At 49.5% G+C, this 18,448-nt stretch overlaps 2 protein-coding genes across 3 annotated transcripts; both read left to right on the top strand.

Moving 5' to 3' along the window:
• Window positions 1–2,411: 2,411 nt before the first annotated feature.
• ndufs8a (NADH:ubiquinone oxidoreductase core subunit S8a) lies at window positions 2,412–5,804 on the top strand. 2 transcript variants are annotated; one of them, XM_066718615.1, is made up of 7 exons: window positions 2,412–2,495; window positions 3,296–3,343; window positions 3,522–3,587; window positions 3,796–3,885; window positions 4,448–4,620; window positions 4,716–4,844; window positions 4,954–5,804. In XM_066718615.1, exons 2-7 carry the CDS (start codon window positions 3,301–3,303, stop codon window positions 5,083–5,085), a joined length of 633 nt encoding a protein of 210 aa, XP_066574712.1. In that variant the 5' UTR covers window positions 2,412–2,495; window positions 3,296–3,300; the 3' UTR covers window positions 5,086–5,804. The 2 variants fall into 2 exon arrangements, with proteins under 2 accessions (XP_066574712.1, XP_066574711.1); XM_066718614.1 differs by lacking the exon at window positions 2,412–2,495 and adding an exon at window positions 2,502–2,704.
• Window positions 5,805–5,935: 131 nt separating this feature from the next.
• tbc1d10c (TBC1 domain family, member 10C) lies at window positions 5,936–18,241 on the top strand. The gene is made up of 11 exons (XM_066717839.1): window positions 5,936–7,054; window positions 8,616–8,761; window positions 11,955–12,054; window positions 12,182–12,289; window positions 12,385–12,491; window positions 12,715–12,829; window positions 12,944–13,009; window positions 14,104–14,293; window positions 14,388–14,542; window positions 14,636–15,566; window positions 17,355–18,241. Exons 2-11 carry the CDS (start codon window positions 8,622–8,624, stop codon window positions 18,239–18,241), a joined length of 2,799 nt encoding a protein of 932 aa, XP_066573936.1. The 5' UTR covers window positions 5,936–7,054; window positions 8,616–8,621.
• Window positions 18,242–18,448: the final 207 nt, after the last annotated feature.

The following is an 18,448-nucleotide window of genomic DNA, read 5'->3' as shown; positions in this document are numbered from 1 at the left end:
AGGGTTAATACAGTACAGACACACTGACTGACTGGACACTACAGTACATTAACACTGCACTGAGAGGGGGGAGGGGTGGGAGATAAAGGATGGAGAGCAGTGAGGTGTATATAAAGCGCCACATTGCTTTTTTCCCAATCAGCGGAATGTTCATTTCATTAGGTTAATTGCTCACAAACAGCCGTCAACAGTGACGCAGTCTGATACAGAGAGAGGGAAACTGACAGAAATAGAGAGAGGGGAAACTGGCCTCACTGGGTCTGTCTCTGACTTCATCCTTCTCTGTCAGCTGCTCCCATGGGTGCTCATTCTCTCTGTTTCTCTATGAGGGAAAGGTACACTTTGAGACAGATCCAGGAATTTATTTCCACACTTAACCTTACTTTACCTTATTCTAATGCACTGTATTATACTGTGCTACATAATAAAGCACCACTCTGCAGTCTACTGTACTGTACTACACTACACAATACTGTATTTTACTATGCTGTACTGAATAAAACTATACAATCCTACACTGATACTTTTTGATACTCTATAAAACTATAGTGTATACTGTGCATTACTACTCTATTGTACTACAGTGAGGGAAAAAAGTATTTGATCCCCTGCTGATTTTGTACGTTTGCCCACTGACAAAGAAATGATCAGTCTATAATTTTAATGGTAGGTGTATTTTAACAGTGAGAGACAGAATAACAACAACATTTCAAAAAAGTTATAAATTGATTTGCATGTTAATGAGTGAAATAAGTATTTGATCCCCTATCAATCAGCAAGATTTCTGGCTCCCAGGTGTCTTTTATACAGGTAACGAGCTGAGATTAGGAGCACTCTCTTAAAGGGACTGCTCCTAATCTCAGCTCGTTACCTGAATAAAAGACACCTGTCCACAGAAGCAATAAATCAATCAATCAGATTCCAAACTCTCCACCATGGCCAAGACCAAAGAGCTGTCCAAGGATGTCAGGGACAAGATTGTAGACCTACACAAGGCTGGAATGGGCTACAAGACCATCGCCAAGCAGCTTGGTGAGAAGGTGACAACAGTTGGTGCGATTATTCGCAAATGGAAGAAACACAAAATAACTGTCAGTCTCCCTCGGTCTGGGGCTCCATGCAAGATCTCACCTCGTGGAGTTTCAATGATCATGAGAACGGTGAGGAATCAGCCCAGAACTACACGGGAGGAGGATCTTGTTAATGATCTCAAGGCAGCTGGGACCATAGTCACCAAGAAAACAATTGGTAACACACTACGCTGTGAAGGACTGAAATCCTGCAGCGCCCGCAAGGTCCCCCTGCTCAAGAAAGCACATGTACAGGCCCGTCTGAAGTTTGCCAATGAACATCTGAATGATTCAGAGGAGAACTGGGTGAAAGTGTTGTGGTCAGATGAGACCAAAATTGAGCTCTTTGGCATCAACTCAACTCGCCGTGTTTGGAGGAGGAGGAATGACCCCAAGAACACCATCCCCACCGTCAAACATGGAAGTGGAAACATTATGCTTTGGGGGTATTTTTCTGCTAAGGGGACAGGACAACTGCACCGCATCAAAGGGATGATGGACGGGGCCATGTACCGTCAAATCTTGGGTGAGAACCTCCTTCCCTCAGCCAGGGCATTGAAAATGGGTCGTGGATGGGTATTCCAGCATGACAATGACCCAAAACACACAGCCAAGGCAACAAAGGAGTGGCTCAAGAAGAAGCACATTAAGGTCCTGGAGTGGCCTAGCCGGTTTCCAGACCTTAATCCCATAGAAAATCTGTGGAGGGAGCTGAAGGTTCGAGTTGCCAAACGTCAGCCTCGAAACCTTAATGACTTGGAGAGGATCTGCAAAGAGGAGTGGGACAAAATCCCTCCTGAGATGTGTGCAAACCTGGTGGCCAACTACAAGAAACGTCTGACCTCTGTGATTGCAACAAGGGTTTTGCCACCAAGTACTAAGTCGAAGGGGTCAAATACTTATTTCCCTCATTAACATGCAAATCAATTTATAAATGCGTTTTTCTGGATTTTTTCTGTTGTTATTCTGTCTCTCACTGTTAAAATACACCTACCATTAAAATTATAGACTGATCATTTCTTTGTCAGTGAGCAAACGTACAAAATCAGCAGGGGATCAAATACTTTTTTCCCTCACTGTACAGGTTATTCCGTGACACTGTAGTGTACTAAACTGTGCTATACTAAATGGCACCATGCCATTATAACACTTTCAATAATACACTGTACAGACATATTGATGCATCCGAAACGACAACATTGGCAGTGTTTACTTTCTATTTTTAAACTATTTTTAATTTGACCTCATCTAGGTGTGTCTCGCCACATCCAAAATGGCGGACTGGGCTGCCCTTCTGTCTTCTCCCGCCCCTTCACCGCGCTCACTAGCCACGCCCCCGCCCCAATCACTTCCCGTGCTGCTCCGGGGTAGTGTTTCCGGTAGTGACCGCTGTTCTGGTTGAGAAGGCCAAATAGCGACGAGTCGGTGAGTGTCTGATTGGGAATAAGCAGGATTTCCACCCCAATGTAGCAGTATATGGGGTCTCAAACTACGGTGGGCAGGCGGGGCGGGCTGGGCCGATGCAGGGACGGCGTTTAGAAACATGAATGTGACACATGACGGCCGTTTTCGCGTGTGACATTTGAGCTGTGCGAGTTCTTGAACAGTCCTTGACAGCATGAGCGGCTGCAGAGGTACATGGCAGTGTGTGAGCGCTTTACTACTGCGCAGGCCTGTGTGGACCGCTGTGTGGCTTGGTGTGTGCATTTGGGTTTTAGGCATGAAGAAATGTGTGTGTGTGAGAGAGAGAGAGAGAGAGAGAGAGAGAGAGAGAGTAGAGAGCAGAGAGCGGCAGCCGACACTACACAGACAGGCAGGGCGTAGAGACTGCACAGCCCAGAGGGACAGTACAGACAGACAGACAGACAGATTATACAACACAGAGAGAGAGAGAGAGAGAGAGAGAGAGAGAGAGAGACAGTACAGCACAGACTGAGATAGTATGGATTGAGATTATACAGTACAGAGAGGGAGACTGTGCTATACTCTCTTTCTGTACTGTATAATCTCAATCCGTACTGTCTCTCTGTCTGGGCTGTATAATCTGGCACAGACTGAGATTATACAGCCCAGACAGAGAGACAGTACAGATGAGATTATACAGTACAGCACAGAGAGTAGTATTTAACAGACAGAGTGGCAGACAGAGAGCAGATGTGTGATTAGTATGATAAAGGTGCTCTGTGTTGCTGACTCTGTGTCTCCCTGTTGTTCGCGTGTTCCAGGCGTGATGTCCTCGACGTTGCGTGTTCTCTACTCTGTCTCCCGGTCAGGTAAGGCACTCATTACACACTCGCATACTCACAAACACAGACACACTCGCACGTTCTCACACACTGCCATACTCCGTGTGAGAGGAGTAGTGAGTGAAGGGAGGTAATGGAGCAATGCAATTATTATTATGATTAGTTATGATTGTAATTGCCGTTGTTGATGGCATCTGTCCTGCAGGTGGGATGTCAGTCTGTCGTGGGCTGGTGCGTCCCTTCAGCCTGTCCGTCCAGAGAGAAGGATACAGTGAGTACCCTGACTGACTGAGTGTGTGTGTGACTGACTATCTGATTGTGACTGACTGTTTCTGGGATGTAGTGTGCAGTCTGTGTTTGTCTGTGACAGTGTCTCTTGTGAATCAGTGTGTGTATGTGACTGACTGAAACACTGTGTGTGGCTACATTGTTACATTGACTGTACTATTGTAATACATTTTATCTCTCTCTCACTGTAGAGTATGTCAATGCTCAGGAGGTGTCCACTGACATGAAGTCCATCACAGACAGAGCAGCACAGACCCTGCTGTGGACTGAGCTGTTCAGAGGTGAGACTGCCTGTCTGTACTGTACTGTATTAACCCTCTCTCTCTCAGTGCAGTGTTAATGTACTGTAGTGTCCAGTCAGTCAGTGTGTCTGTACTGTATTAACCCTCTCTCTCTCAGTGCAGTGTTAATGTACTGTAGTGTCCAGTCAGTCAGTGTGTCCAGTTTGTACTGTATTAACCCTCTCTCTCTCTCTCTCAGTGCAGTGTTAATGTACTGTAGTGTCCAGTCAGTCAGTGTGTCTGTACTGTATTAACCCTCTCTCTCTCTCTCAGTGCAGTGTTAATGTACTGTAGTGTCCAGTCAGTCAGTGTGTCTGTACTGTATTAACCCTCTCTCTCTCAGTGCAGTGTTAATGTACTGTAGTGTCCAGTCAGTCAGTGTGTCTGTGCTGTATTAACCCTCTCTCTCTCAGTGCAGTGTTAATGTACTGTAGTGTCCAGTCAGTCAGTGTGTCTGTGCTGTATTAACCCTCTCTCTCTCAGTGCAGTGTTAATGTACTGTAGTGTCCAGTCAGTCAGTGTGTCTGTGCTGTACTGTATTAACCCCCTTTCTCTCCCTCAGGGTTGGGGATGACTCTCAGTTACCTATTCAGGGAGCCGGCCACCATTAACTACCCATTTGAGAAGGGGCCCCTGAGCCCTCGGTTCAGGGGGGAGCATGCACTGCGCCGGTACCCGTCCGGAGAGGAGCGCTGCATCGCCTGCAAGCTGTGTGAGGCAGTGTGTCCCGCCCAGGTACTGACCACCGGGCTGTACGACACAGGAATGGACTGGGATACACAGTCAGATACACAGACTACAGCACTGATAACTCTTTCCCTCCCTCTCAGGCGATCACCATCGAGGCCGAGCCGCGCTCTGATGGCAGCCGGCGGACGACGCGCTACGACATCGACATGACCAAGTGTATCTACTGCGGCTTCTGCCAGGAGGCCTGCCCCGTGGATGCCATTGTGGAGGTGAGAGAGAGAGTGTGAGTGTGTCTGTGTCGGCCTATACTGTATGTGCTGGATTGTGTTAACTCTCTTCCTCTCCCCCCCCCCGTCTCTCTCTCTCTCTCTCTCTCAGGGCCCAAATTTCGAGTTCTCCACAGAGACCCACGAGGAGCTTCTCTACAACAAGGAGAAGCTGCTGAACAATGGAGACAAGTGGGAGGCCGAGATCGCAGCCAACATACAGGCTGACTACCTGTACAGATAGACACATGCTGGGGGGGGGGGTGTACGGGTCCAGATGGTGGTGGTCCTCTCCTAGCCCTGGACGGCGATGTCATTCTCTGCGTTTGTTTAGTCGATTCCCATTCCCTAAGCCATCGGCTAGTGTTTGTAGCCCATTGGTGGCAAGGAAACTGTCCACTGTCCTCAGCACCTGGAGCTCCTGCTGAAACACTGACCCAGAGAGAGGGCCTGCACACATCCCAGCCGACTGGACTGAGCAAGCGAGGGACCGAGTGAGGGTGGGGTGGGGTGGGGTTGGTGGTCTTGTGTGTGAAAACTTTGGGACCAGTTTCTATCCATTGATTTCTATGGAGAGGCAAGCTGAAGGTGTACACCAGCAATCACTAGGAGACACTCACAGACACAGACTGACAGACACACTCACACACAGACGCACACACCTGGCTTGACTCGGTTCAATTCACTGGGATCTAAAAATTCCTCATTGTGAACAAACTACTCTCTCTCTCACTCTCTCCCTCGCTCCCTCTCTCTGTCACTCTGTCCCTCCCTTGCTCCCTCGCTCCCCCTTTGTCACTGTCCCGCCCCCACAGGCTGTGTGTGTCAGTGCTCAATGCTGAGCCTGTAGGGAATCTCCACTGAGTTCTCCCAGGCGGACTCCTGAACCCTGTACAAAAATCCAGACTTGTAGAAATGAAATATAATCTTAAATAAATAAATAAAACCATTCATTAAAATCTTCTCCCAGAAAGCGTGTCCGTTATTTCATTGGAACCTGATGGGTTTTATTTAGTTCCAGCTGATGTGCTGTGCTCTGTCTGTAGGGGGTGCGGTTTCTCCACTTTCTTGTGATGCACTTCCTTCTCCGTCTAATGCTATTCCCACTAAAGTATAGGTCAGAATTCAGTTAATGTCCCCTTGTGTGTGTGTGTGTGTGTGTCAGTGTCAGTGAGTGGTGTTAATGTGTGTGTGTGTGTGCGTGTCAGTGAGTGGTGTTAATGTGTGTGCGTGTCAGTGAGTGGTGCTAATGCGTGTGTGTGTGTGCGTGTCAGTGAGTGGTGCTAATGCGTGTGTGTGTGCGTGTCAGTGAGTGGTGCTAATGCGTGTGTGTGTGTGTGCGTGTCAGTGAGTGGTGCTAATGTGTGTGTCAGTGAGTGGTGCTAATGTGTGTGTGTGTGTCAGTGGTGTTAATGTGTGTCAGTATGTCAGTGAGTGGTGTTAACATCTGTTCGTGTGTGTCTATGTTAGTGAGTCATGTTAATGTGTGAATGTGTCAGTATCTGTGAGTGTTAGTGTGTGTGTGTGTATGTATGTCAGTGAGAGGTGTTAGTGTGTGAATGTGTGTCAGTATCTGTGAGTGTGTTTATATGTATGTATGTGTGTGTCTGTGAGTTGTGATAGTGTGTCTATGTGTGTGTGTCAGTATCTGAGTGTGTCTGTGGGTGTCAGTGTGGTTTTTGATACTGAGGCATCCGCTCTCAGCAAAACCTGATGCACTTTTGCAGGAAGTGAGATAGAGGAGGATACGAATAACACACTACACCCTGATACTGTAAACACAACTGAGAACACTGACACCGTATACACACAAGACACTGCACAACTGGCACAGTACACACTGACACTACACAACTGAGACTTCATACACAGACACTGATGCACTATATGTTCAACTGACTGTAACACACTGACACTACGTACACTGACACACTATACACAACTGAAACATGATGCATTCATCTTGTATACACATGAATATGAATTATACACACTGACAAACTATACACACACTGTAGACACACTATATACACACACGTACTGTATTAACCCCTCTCTCTCTCTGAATCCTGCTCTCTACCCCTCCTCCCGCTCACCCTTTCTCTTGTTCTGTCAGGGCGGAAGTGTCTCTCTCTGTCTCTCCCCTCCCTCTTTCATCTGTAACGGACTCAGAGAGAGAGAGAGACAGAGACACAGAGAACCAACACCTGAAGGTAATCTGAGCACAATAATATTAATAATAATTACCACGACCAAGAAGACATTAATTGTGATTAGGTTTTGATAACTATTCTGTTACTGTGATGTTATAACTATTGCCAACAGCTGAGTGTTTCTCAACGCACCTCAACAGCTCTTTAACTATTACTGCTGCTGAAAAGAATACATAAATACATACATCAATTATAAGAGATGCTACTGCTTTTGGTGTGAATACTACTGGTCATAATACTCCTAATGTTACTCTGCTAATACACCTACGCTGTCTGGTAGCTGCTCTGGCTGGGTTTGTGCTGGTAAAAGCCTCCCTGAACAGACTGGGACAGTGCATTGCTCTGGTGTATGTTAGTAAGGACTGTATAATGACTGCTCCTGCTGTGCACAGAGCACTGCTACTGTTACTGCTGCTATCATGAATGCCTTTATAATTCACTACTACTGCGGTACACAGAGCACTGCTACTGCTGTTACCTGTGCTACGGATATTAATATGTTTATTATAACTGCTACTGCTGTAAACATGGAAATACTGACTGTACTACTGCCACTGCAATTACTACTACTTCTGCTGCTATTGTTACAACTACTGTTACTATTTGTCTGTCTGTCTGTCTCTCTCTCAGTGCAGTGTTAATGTACTGTAGTGTCCAGTCAGTCAGTGTGTCTGTACTGTATTAACCCTCTCTCTCTCAGTGCAGTGTTAATGTACTGTAGTGTCCAGACAGTGTGTCTGTGCTGTATTAACCCTCTCTCTCTCAGTGCAGTGTTAATGTACTGTAGTGTCCAGTCAGTGTGTCTGTACTGTATTAACCCTCTCTCTCTCAGTGCAGTGTTAATGTACTGTAGTGTCCAGTCAGTCAGTGTGTCTGTACTGTATTAACCCTCTCTCTCTCAGTGCAGTGTTAATGTACTGTAGTGTCCAGTCAGTCAGTGTGTCTGTACTGTATTAACCCTCTCTCTCTCAGTGCAGTGTTAATGTACTGTAGTGTCCAGTCAGTCAGTGTGTCTGTACTGTATTAACCCTCTCTCTCTCAGTGCAGTGTTAATGTACTGTAGTGTCCAGTCAGTGTGTCTGTACTGTATTAACCCTCTCTCTCTCAGTGCAGTGTTAATGTACTGTAGTGTCCAGTCAGTCAGTGTGTCTGTACTGTATTAACCCTCTCTCTCTCAGTGCAGTGTTAATGTACTGTAGTGTCCAGTCAGTCAGTGTGTCTGTACTGTATTAACCCTCTCTCTCTCAGTGCAGTGTTAATGTACTGTAGTGTCCAGTCAGTGTGTCTGTACTGTATTAACCCTCTCTCTCTCAGTGCAGTGTTAATGTACTGTAGTGTCCAGTCAGTCAGTGTGTCTGTACTGTATTAACCCTCTCTCTCAGTGCAGTGTTAATGTACTGTAGTGTCCAGTCAGTCAGTGTGTCTGTACTGTATTAACCCTCTCTCTCTCAGTGCAGTGATAATGTACTGTAGTGTCCAGTCAGTCAGTGTGTCTTTGCTGTACTGTATTAACCCCCTCTCTCTCTCTCTCTCTCTCTCTCTCTCTCTCTCTCTCTCTCAGGGTGTGATGGAGCTGGGTTGGGTCCAGGCAGACCAAGACTGTGACTCTGGGTCAGGTTCTGATGCTGTGTCCCAACTGAGCACCGGAGTACCGGCCAGGGAGACAGACCGGTTCGGGTTCATACTGGGGACCGGACTGACTGCGGAGTGAGTGACTGACAGACTAACAGACTGACAGACTGATTGACACACTGACTAACTGCCTAACTTTCTTTTTATCTGTCGCTCCTATCTCTTGGTAATCTCCCCCCCTTCGATCTCTCTCTCTACCTCTCCGCTCACTCCTCCTGTACTTCCTGCTGTGTTGCCATGGTGACGCCTGCACCTTGTGAGTTTGCGGTTTTCCTGTTTCCTGTTTGTGAAGAAGAGATGAAAGAGAGAGAGAGAGGTAGAGATAGAGACACTGACGCGCACACACACATGGAGGAGAGAGACACTGACAGAGAGACACACAGTGACTGACTCAAATTCTCCTTCTTTCAAATTCAAATTTGCTTTACTTTCACATGTAACATACAATACAACTGAATAACAAGAATAACAGTTTTGTAAATATATATAAATAATAATTATAGTAAAATTAAATAAAATACATCACAGATATATATATATTGATATACGGATGCACCCATCTGGCGCAGCACTGTGCCCGGCGGTCACTGTGGACCCTCACGTTGTGACAGGTTGCTGCATATTTTGCATCTAGTGGGGCTGTGTGTATCTGTCTCTGTCAGTTGGTAGTGGGGGGCAGGATGGGTGATCTTTTGTGCAAATGTCTCCCTTACTGTTGTATATGTTATGCAGTGCAGAGGAAGTGCGTCTTTGTGTCACCCTCTCCTGTCTCACAGTGACCGCCGCGCCGGTCCTCTCTGAGCAGCCAGGTCTGTCTGTGACACACGTTTCTCTGGCCAGGCTGTGGTCACTGAGACACAACTGAGTCAGAGTCTGTCTCTGCTTCGTGTCTCTGACAGTGAAGAGACACTCTGCTAGGGTGTAATTTATCTCCAGGGCCCGATAGCAATCCAGTTCACTTTGGGATTTAATGTAATTGTCCCAATGTTCCAGATAGGAGGTTTTAGTTTGTTCAGTAAGTTGTTTGACTATAATGGGCAGCTGGGTGAGCAGCACTGGTCTGAGGCTGGGTTGTGTTAGTGGGGTTAGGGGCAGTGAGCCACAGGGCCAGCTGACTGAGGGGGCTCTTTCTTGGGCTCAGCTCTTGGGCTCTCAGGGCCTTGTTTTGCAGTGACTCTGGGGGACTTAGAACATAAGAAAGTTTACAATCGAGAGGAGGCCATTCGACCCATCGTTCTCATTTGGTGTCCATTAATAACTAAGTGATCCAAGGATCCTGTCCAGTCTATTTTTAAATGTTCTCAAACTTTCAGCTTCTACCACATCGCTGGGGAGTTTGTTCCAGATTGTGACGCCTCTCTGTGAAGAAGCGTCCGTTTCTGTCTTGAATGCCTTGAAGCCCAATTTCCATTTGTGTCCCTGGGTGCGTGTGTCCCTGCTGATCTGGAAAAGTTCTTCTGGTTTGATGTGGTCAATGCCCTTCATGATTTTGAAGACTTGGATCAAGTCCCCACGACTGGAGATGCACCCAGAATTTCAGTGCTCTCTTCTGGATGGGGATTAGCAGTGGGTTTCAGCCCAGTTCGGCCCTGCATGCAAGATTGTTTCTCTGCACCTGTAGGATGTTTTTGCAGAACTCTGCATGCAGGGTCTCTGTTGGGTGTTTGTCCCATTTAGTGTAGTCCTGCTCACTGAGTGGAGCCCATATCTCACTGCCATACAGCGCAATGGGCTGAATGACACTATCGGAGATCTTGGTCCAGATTCTAATGGGAGTGTTTATTTTATATAGTTTTCTTTTTATGACATAGAAAGCTCTTTGGACTTTCTCTTTTAGTGCTTTCACTGCCAGGACAAAGCTCCCTGACGCACTGATCTTCAGTCCGAGGTCTTCGTAGCTCAGGGTGTGTTCTAGGGCGGTGTTGTCTAGAGTGTAGCGGTATCTGCTCTCCTGACATCTGGGCTTTTTGAGAAGATCATTACTTTGGTACTTTTTAGGTTCACTGCCAGTGCCCAGGTCTGGCAGTACTGCTCTAGCAGCACCAGCTACTGCTGAAGCCCCTGTTCTATGGGCGACAGCAGCACCAGGTCAGCTTTGTAGAGAAGGAACTTGATCTCCTCAGTGTACAGGGTGAGGCCAGGGGCTGCAACTGCTCCAACACTATAGCCAACTCATTGATGTAGATGTTGAACAGGGTTGGACTCAGACTGCGGCCCTGTCTCACCCCACGCCCCTGTATGAAAAACTATTTTTGCAGCCAGTCTTTATTCTGCACTGTACTGTATTAACCCTCTCTCTCTCAGTGCAGTGTTAATGTACTGTAGTGTCCAGTCAGTCAGTGTGTCTGTGCTGTATTAACCCTCTCTCTCTCAGTGCAGTGTTAATGTACTGTAGTGTCCAGTCAGTCAGTGTGTCTGTACTGTATTAACCCTCTCTCTCTCAGTGCAGTGTTAATGTACTGTAGTGTCCAGTCAGTGTGTCTGTACTGTATTAACCCTCTCTCTCTCAGTGCAGTGTTAATGTACTGTAGTGTCCAGTCAGTCAGTGTGTCTGTACTGTATTAACCCTCTCTCTCAGTGCAGTGTTAATGTACTGTAGTGTCCAGTCAGTGTGTCTGTACTGTATTAACCCTCTCTCTCTCAGTGCAGTGTTAATGTACTGTAGTGTCCAGTCAGTGTGTCTGTGCTGTATTAACCCTCTCTCTCTCAGTGCAGTGTTAATGTACTGTAGTGTCCAGTCAGTGTGTCTGTACTGTATTAACCCTCTCTCTCTCAGTGCAGTGTTAATGTACTGTAGTGTCCAGTCAGTCAGTGTGTCTGTACTGTATTAACCCTCTCTCTCTCAGTGCAGTGTTAATGTACTGTAGTGTCCAGTCAGTCAGTGTGTCTGTACTGTATTAACCCTCTCTCTCTCAGTGCAGTGTTAATGTACTGTAGTGTCCAGTCAGTCAGTGTGTCTGTACTGTATTAACCCTCTCTCTCTCAGTGCAGTGTTAATGTACTGTAGTGTCCAGTCAGTCAGTGTGTCTGTGCTGTATTAACCCTCTCTCTCTCAGTGCAGTGTTAATGTACTGTAGTGTCCAGTCAGTCAGTGTGTCTGTGCTGTATTAACCCTCTCTCTCTCCGTGCAGTGTTAATGTACTGTAGTGTCCAGTCAGTCAGTGTGTCTGTACTGTATTAACCCTCTCTCTCTCAGTGCAGTGTTAATGTACTGTAGTGTCCAGTCAGTCATTGTGTCTGTACTGTATTTACCCTCTCTCTCCACCAGGTGTGATGGCCCCCCCCCAGAGGTTGTCCGTCAGAGAGAGGTGAAGTGGCTGGACATCATCAGCCAATGGGATCGTTACTTACTGAAGAAAACCAGCAAGGTGGGGCATGAAGGGCCAAACTGATTGGTCACAATGCATCAGTCAGACAGGAGTGTCCAGTCAGGCAGTGTGTTTTTACTGTACTGTATTAACCCTCCTTCCCTTAATTTCTCTCTCGCTCTCTCAGATTAAGGCTCAGTGCAGGAAGGGTATTCCAGCCTCCCTCAGAGCTCGCTGCTGGCCACTGCTCTGTGGTGCCACCCAGAGGATGATCAACAACAAGGATCTGTACCAGGTACTGACCATGACACTGTACTGTGTGATGTGTGTCTGCGTTGTACTCTATTAACCCCCTCTCTCTCTCGCTCTCTCTCCCTCTCTCTCCCTCAGACTCTGGACTCCTCCTGTGCTCTGCAGTGCTGGGTTGATGTGATAGAGAGGGACATTGACAGACAGTTCCCCTTCCATGAGATGTTCTTGTCCAGAGACGGTCACGGGTACCACTGCCTCTCCCACTACCACTCACTCTCTCACTGTCACTCTCTTACTTGCTCTCTGTCACTGCCACTCTTTCAGTGTCACTCTCACTTTGTAAAAGTGTAATAGTAAGGTCAGCAGTAGCAATATTAGAGAGGGCACTGTCTCGCACTGTATTATTGTTGTTTTTATTATTATGGTCGTATTTATTGTTAATGACATGCTGCGTTTCTGCTTGGGCAGTCAACAGGGCCTATTCCGGGTCCTGAAGGCCTACACCCAGTTCAGGCCCGATGAGGGCTACTGTCAGGGACAAGGACCCGTCGCCGCCGTGCTGCTCATGAACATGCCAGCTGAGGTACTAAGAGAGAGACGGCGTAGCTTGTGTCAGTGTGTCAGTCAGTCCGTGTATGAGACAGTGTATCAGTGAGTGTATCAGTCAGTCTCAGTGTCAGCTTATCTGTCTATACAGGAGGCGTTCTGGTGTCTGGTTCAGATCAGTGAGCACTACCTGCCTGGATACTACAGCCCCCTGCTGGTAAGTTACTGTTACTGGAAAAACTATTTTTTCTTGTGTACATCTTACCAACATTTGAACAGTGCAGTATTATGGCAAGCCAAATTGTCATTTAGAGATATCTTGAAATGCATTTTGAGATTTTTTTAAATATTTGGAGATATCTCTAAATTATTTCAATCTTGAATGTAATTTCAGATATCTGTTTAAGGTTAGCACTACTGCCTCACAGCTCCAGAGATGCAGGGCTCCAGTCTGTGTGGAGTTTGCATGTTCTCCCCATGTCCACATGGGTTTTCTCCAGACACTCCGGTTTCCTCCCACCATCCAAAGACATGTGGTTTAGGTTGATTGGTTACTCTGAATTGCCCTGTGTGTGAGAGTTTGTGTCTGTCTGTGTTTGTTGCCCGTCCTGGGTGTATTCCTGCCTTGCGGCCTATGCCTGCTGGGATCGGCTGCAGCTTCCCTGCGACCCTCACAGGATAAGCGGTTTCGAAGATGGATGTTTAAGGTGCTTTTTAAACATATCTCCAAATGAGTTCCTGATCATTTAATTAAAGATATCTTCAAATGATTTCCTGTGTGTTGGCTGAGATTATCACTTCCCGTTTCCTCATTCAGTTACATTGAAATTAATGAACAAGTGAACAGTGATAATCTTGGGCTACATAAAGGAAGTCATTTGCAGATATCTCAAATGATAATTTGGCTTGCCAAACAGTGTACTGTACTGTATTAACCCTCTCTCTCAGTGCAGTGTTAATGTACTGTAGTGTCCAGTCAGTCAGTGTGTCTGTACTGTACTGTATTAACCCTCTCTCTCTCAGTGCAGTGTTAATGTACTGTAGTGTCCAGTCAGTCAGTGTGTCTGTACTGTATTAACCCTCTCTCTCTCAGTGCAGTGTTAATGTACTGTAGTGTCCAGTCAGTGTGTCTGTACTGTATTAACCCTCTCTCTCTCAGTGCAGTGTTAATGTACTGTAGTGTCCAGTCAGTCAGTGTGTCTGTACTGTATTAACCCTCTCTCTCTCAGTGCAGTGTTAATGTACTGTAGTGTCCAGTCAGTCAGTGTGTCTGTGCTGTACTGTATTAAAACTCTCTCTCTCTCTGTGTAGGAGGGCGTGCTGTTGGACTCGCGTGTCTTCTCCAGCATGCTGAAACGGGCATGTCCCCTGGCTGCAAGACACCTGCGGAAACACGGGGTGGAGCCGCTCATGTACCTGACCGACTGGCTGATGTGTATGTACAGCCGGACACTGCCCTTCAACACACTGCTGCGCATCTGGGACCTTTTCTTCTGTGAGGGTGAGTGTGTGTGTGTGTGTGTGTGTGTGTGTGTGTGTGTCAGTGTGTGAGTGTGTGTGTGTTGGTACTGTACTGTATTATCCCTCTCTTTCAGGGGTGAAGGTGCTGTTCAGGGTGGCAGTGGTTCTGGTGCGGATGGCTCTGGGCTCATCTGAGAAAACTAAGGAATGTGACGGACAGATGGAGACGTTGGAGCAACTGCGCACGATAAACGTCAAGAACCTGCACGAGGACGCCTTCATTGAGGAGGTGTGGAGGACGAGGGGAACGAGGGAGTGTGTCCGACAGTCCGTGTGTCAGTCAGTATAGAATGCTAATACTAACCCCCCCAACTCTCTCCAGGTGTGTGCGGTGTCTGTCTCTGAGAGGGAGGTGCAGCGGGAGACGGAGAAGGAGCTGGAGGCCTGGCGGAGTGAGAAACCGCACTCGCCCTTCGACCCCAGGGGGCGTTGCCACGGCTACCGGGCCGCTTGGGAGCAGGGACTGCAGGAGGAGGAGGAGAGGAAAAGGAGGGAGACCGAGAGTGGGAACCTTACCTTGCCCCACTCCCCCGCCCGCCAACCCTCCTCCTCCTCTTCTGGGGGGTTAAAGAAACCGAGAGGGGGGAGCCGGAGTCAGCTGGACTTCCTGAGAGCAGGAGTTCGGAAAGAGAGGAGGGAGGGAAGAAAAGACGAGTGCAGAGAGGGAAGGGAGGGGGATAGGGAGAAGGAGGGAGAGGGAGGCGGAGAGAGGAGAGAGTTCAGTACAGAGGAGTGTGGCATGAAGAGAGAGAAGGAGAGGGAGGGAGAGAAGGATGGAGAAAAGGAGAAATCAGAGTGGGTGGAGGGGAGAGAGTCCAAGACACAGGAGTGTGCAAGAAAGGGAGAGGGGCCAGGAGAAGGAGTGAAAGAAAGGGGGGAGGGACAGAGAGAATCCAGGACAGAAGAATGCAGAGCAAGGGAAGAGCCTGGGAAGGAGGAGAAGGATGGTGGAGCGACAGAAGAGAGAGGAGAGAATGGCCAGAAGGAGGGAGAGGGGGAGATGGAGGGGGACAGAGGTGAAAGGGTAGAGGGAGAGGCAGAGAAAGGAAGAGACAGTGAGTTTAAGAGTGGAGGAGAGGCGGGAGAAAGTGAGAGAGAAGGAGAGGGACTGAGAGAGGGAGAGGTGGACCTGCCTGATGGTGACGAGGTGGAGAGAGAAAGGGAAGGAGTAGGCATGCCCAGTGGTGGAGAGGGAGAGGGACAGACTCAGAGAGGGGGAGAGGGAGAGAGACCGGAAGAGGTGGCACTGCCCAGTAATGGAGAGGCAGAGAGAGAGGGGGAGGGAGAAAGCTGCCTCCGTGTGGAGGCAGTGTGTGGTGAAGCCAGGGAGGCTGGGAGGCCAGGAGAGAGACACTCATGGAGTAGCTTTGGGGAAAGGGGGAAGGGTAGCGGGAGAGAGGGAGGGAGAGGGAGGAGTGCGTCCATGTCCATGCTGGCTGGGAGAACGTCGTTAGCTGGGGGAGGAGATGGAGGGAGAGAGAGCGGGAGAGGGAAGGACGGAATGGCGGAGGTGGGCGAGAGGAGCACGAGAGAAGGAACACAGGAGAAAGGAGAGTGGGAGGATAGAATAAGGGAGGAGGGAGAGGAGGAGAAGGGAGGGCTGGTGGAGGGAGAGAGGACTGCAGAACCGATGCACCCCCCAGCAACACAGACTGTACATGCACCTTCTACACAGCTGACACATCCACAGTCAGTACAGACAGAGGCGGACACGCTGGCCACACACACTGAAACACCACACACCGAAACTCCACACGCCCCACCCACACACACCGAAACTCCACACGCCCCACCCACACACACTGAAACTCCACACGCCCCACCCACACACACTGAAACTCCACACGCCCCACCCACACACACCGAAACTCCACACGCCCCACCCACACACACCGAAACTCCACACGCCCCACCCACACACACCGAAACTCCACACACCCCACCCACACACACCAAAACTCCACACGCCCCACCCACACACACTGAAACACCACACACCGAAACTCCACACGCCCCACCCACACACACCGAAACTCCACACGCCCCACCCACACACACCGAAACTCCACACGCCCCACCCACACACACTGAAACACCACACACCGAAACTCCACACGCCCCACCCACACACACCGAAACTCCACACACCGAAACTCCACACACCGAAACTCCACACGCCCCACCCACACACACCGAAACTCCACACGCCCCACCCACACACACTGAAACACAGCACACTCCAACCACACACACCGAAACACTGTATACTCCACCCACACACACCGAAACACCGCACACCGTAACTCCACACGCCCCACCAACACACACTGAAACACCGCACACTCCATCCACACACACCGAAACACCGCACACGCCACCCACACACACCGAAACTCCACACGCCCCACCCACACACACCGAAACACCGCACACCCCACCCACAAACACCGAAACACCGCACACCCCACCCACAAACACCGAAACACCGCACACCCCACCCACAAACATCACAACACCACACATACCACACACTGAAACATCTCACACTGCACCTACACATACTGAAACTACACACACGCCACGCACACACACCGAAACACCGCATGCACCACTCACACACACTGAAACACCACACACGCCAACCACACACACTGAAACACCACACACGTCAACCACACACACCGAAACACCGCATGCACCACTCACACACACTGAAACACCACACACGCCAACCACACACACTGAAACACCACACACGTCAACCACACACACCGAAACACCGCATGCACCACTCACACACACTGAAACACCACACACGCCAACCACAGGCACTGAAACACCGCACATGGCAGCCACACACACCGAATCGCTACCCACACAACAGTTGGACCCCCAGACACAGGGGACAGCACACACGCCACCTCCCCAGACACAGGCAGCACAGACCGGGCCCACGCACACTGCAGCTGCAACTGCTCGTGCACAGGCCAGCCACCTGCAGCCAGGGGACACTGCTCCCGTTCCCGCTCCCTGCGGCCCAGTCCAGGGACACGGCCCAACAGCCCCCCTCTCCCAGGACCCCCCGCCGGCCCCCAGTGGGTCCGGGCCCCAGGACCAGGCCTCAGAACCAGAGACCCAGGCCCTGCCTGGCCCTGCACCTCTCCCCGCCATAGAAAAGGGTGGTCCTACGAATCCAGTGAAGGTTGGCCCAGGGTTGGGTCCAGAAGCCAGTAACAGGGGCAGGGCCGAGACAGGGACAACACCGCCCAGTGCCTTCCCGGTTGTGCTGGACAGGAGGAGGTCCGGGGAGAAGGGTGTTGGTTCTGGTACTGAGGATGTGGGCCGGAAAGAAGAGAAGGGCAGGATTGCATTGCAGGAAAGGCCCCAGCCTATAGAGCGAGACAAAGAGAGAGAGGGGGAGAGGGGGGAGCCCAGCGAGGCCTCTAGACACTTTGCCTTCTTCCGCAAGCTGAAGTCAAAGAAAGAGAAGAAGAAGAGGGAGAAGGAGCAGGAGGGAGGAGAGAGGGAGGAGAAGAAGAAAAAGAAAGGGAAGAAGCAGGAGGCAGTGGTGCTCACGGTGCCCACTATAGTGATAGAAGACTTCAGCCTTCTGGAGGGAGGGGAGGCAGAGAAAGCAAAGGGGGGAGGAGGGGAGGAGGATGAGGTGGAAGGGATGACAGCACGGGAGAGGAGGAAGAAGAAGAGGGAGCGGGAGCGGAGGGTGAGGGAGGAAGAGAAGGCGCGCAGGAAAAGGGAGAAGGAGGAGGAGAAGGGGAGGGAGAGGGAGAGGAGGAAGCCGCAGACCCGGGGGAAGAGTTTCCAGGTGCACACCAAGCCCGTCCCCAGCCCAGGCCCCCTCGGAAATGGGGGCCCTGAAAATCTGGGCTCCAAGCGTAACTCTGCACCTTATTTCGACACCTACTTCTGAGCGTCCGGGAGGAACCGACTCTTATTGTTGTGATGCTGGGGGAGTTGTTGTGTTACTGTGTTCTCAGTCTTGACTGGGTTTAAACAACAGAAACTGCGAGAGAGAAAGTAAACTGCCTACAGCTGTTACATATGAGGGAGGGAGAGAGAGATGGGGGAGGTAAGGGAGAGTGAGAGAGAGGGGGAAGTGAGGGAGGAAGGATAGAGG

This window comes from Amia ocellicauda, chromosome 12 (assembly GCF_036373705.1).
Source record: "Amia ocellicauda isolate fAmiCal2 chromosome 12, fAmiCal2.hap1, whole genome shotgun sequence".
In the NCBI taxonomy this organism is placed as follows: Eukaryota; Metazoa; Chordata; class Actinopteri; order Amiiformes; family Amiidae; genus Amia; species Amia ocellicauda.
The sequence above is the reverse complement of the archived record's forward strand: the minus strand, read 5'-3'. Positions and strand labels throughout refer to the sequence as shown.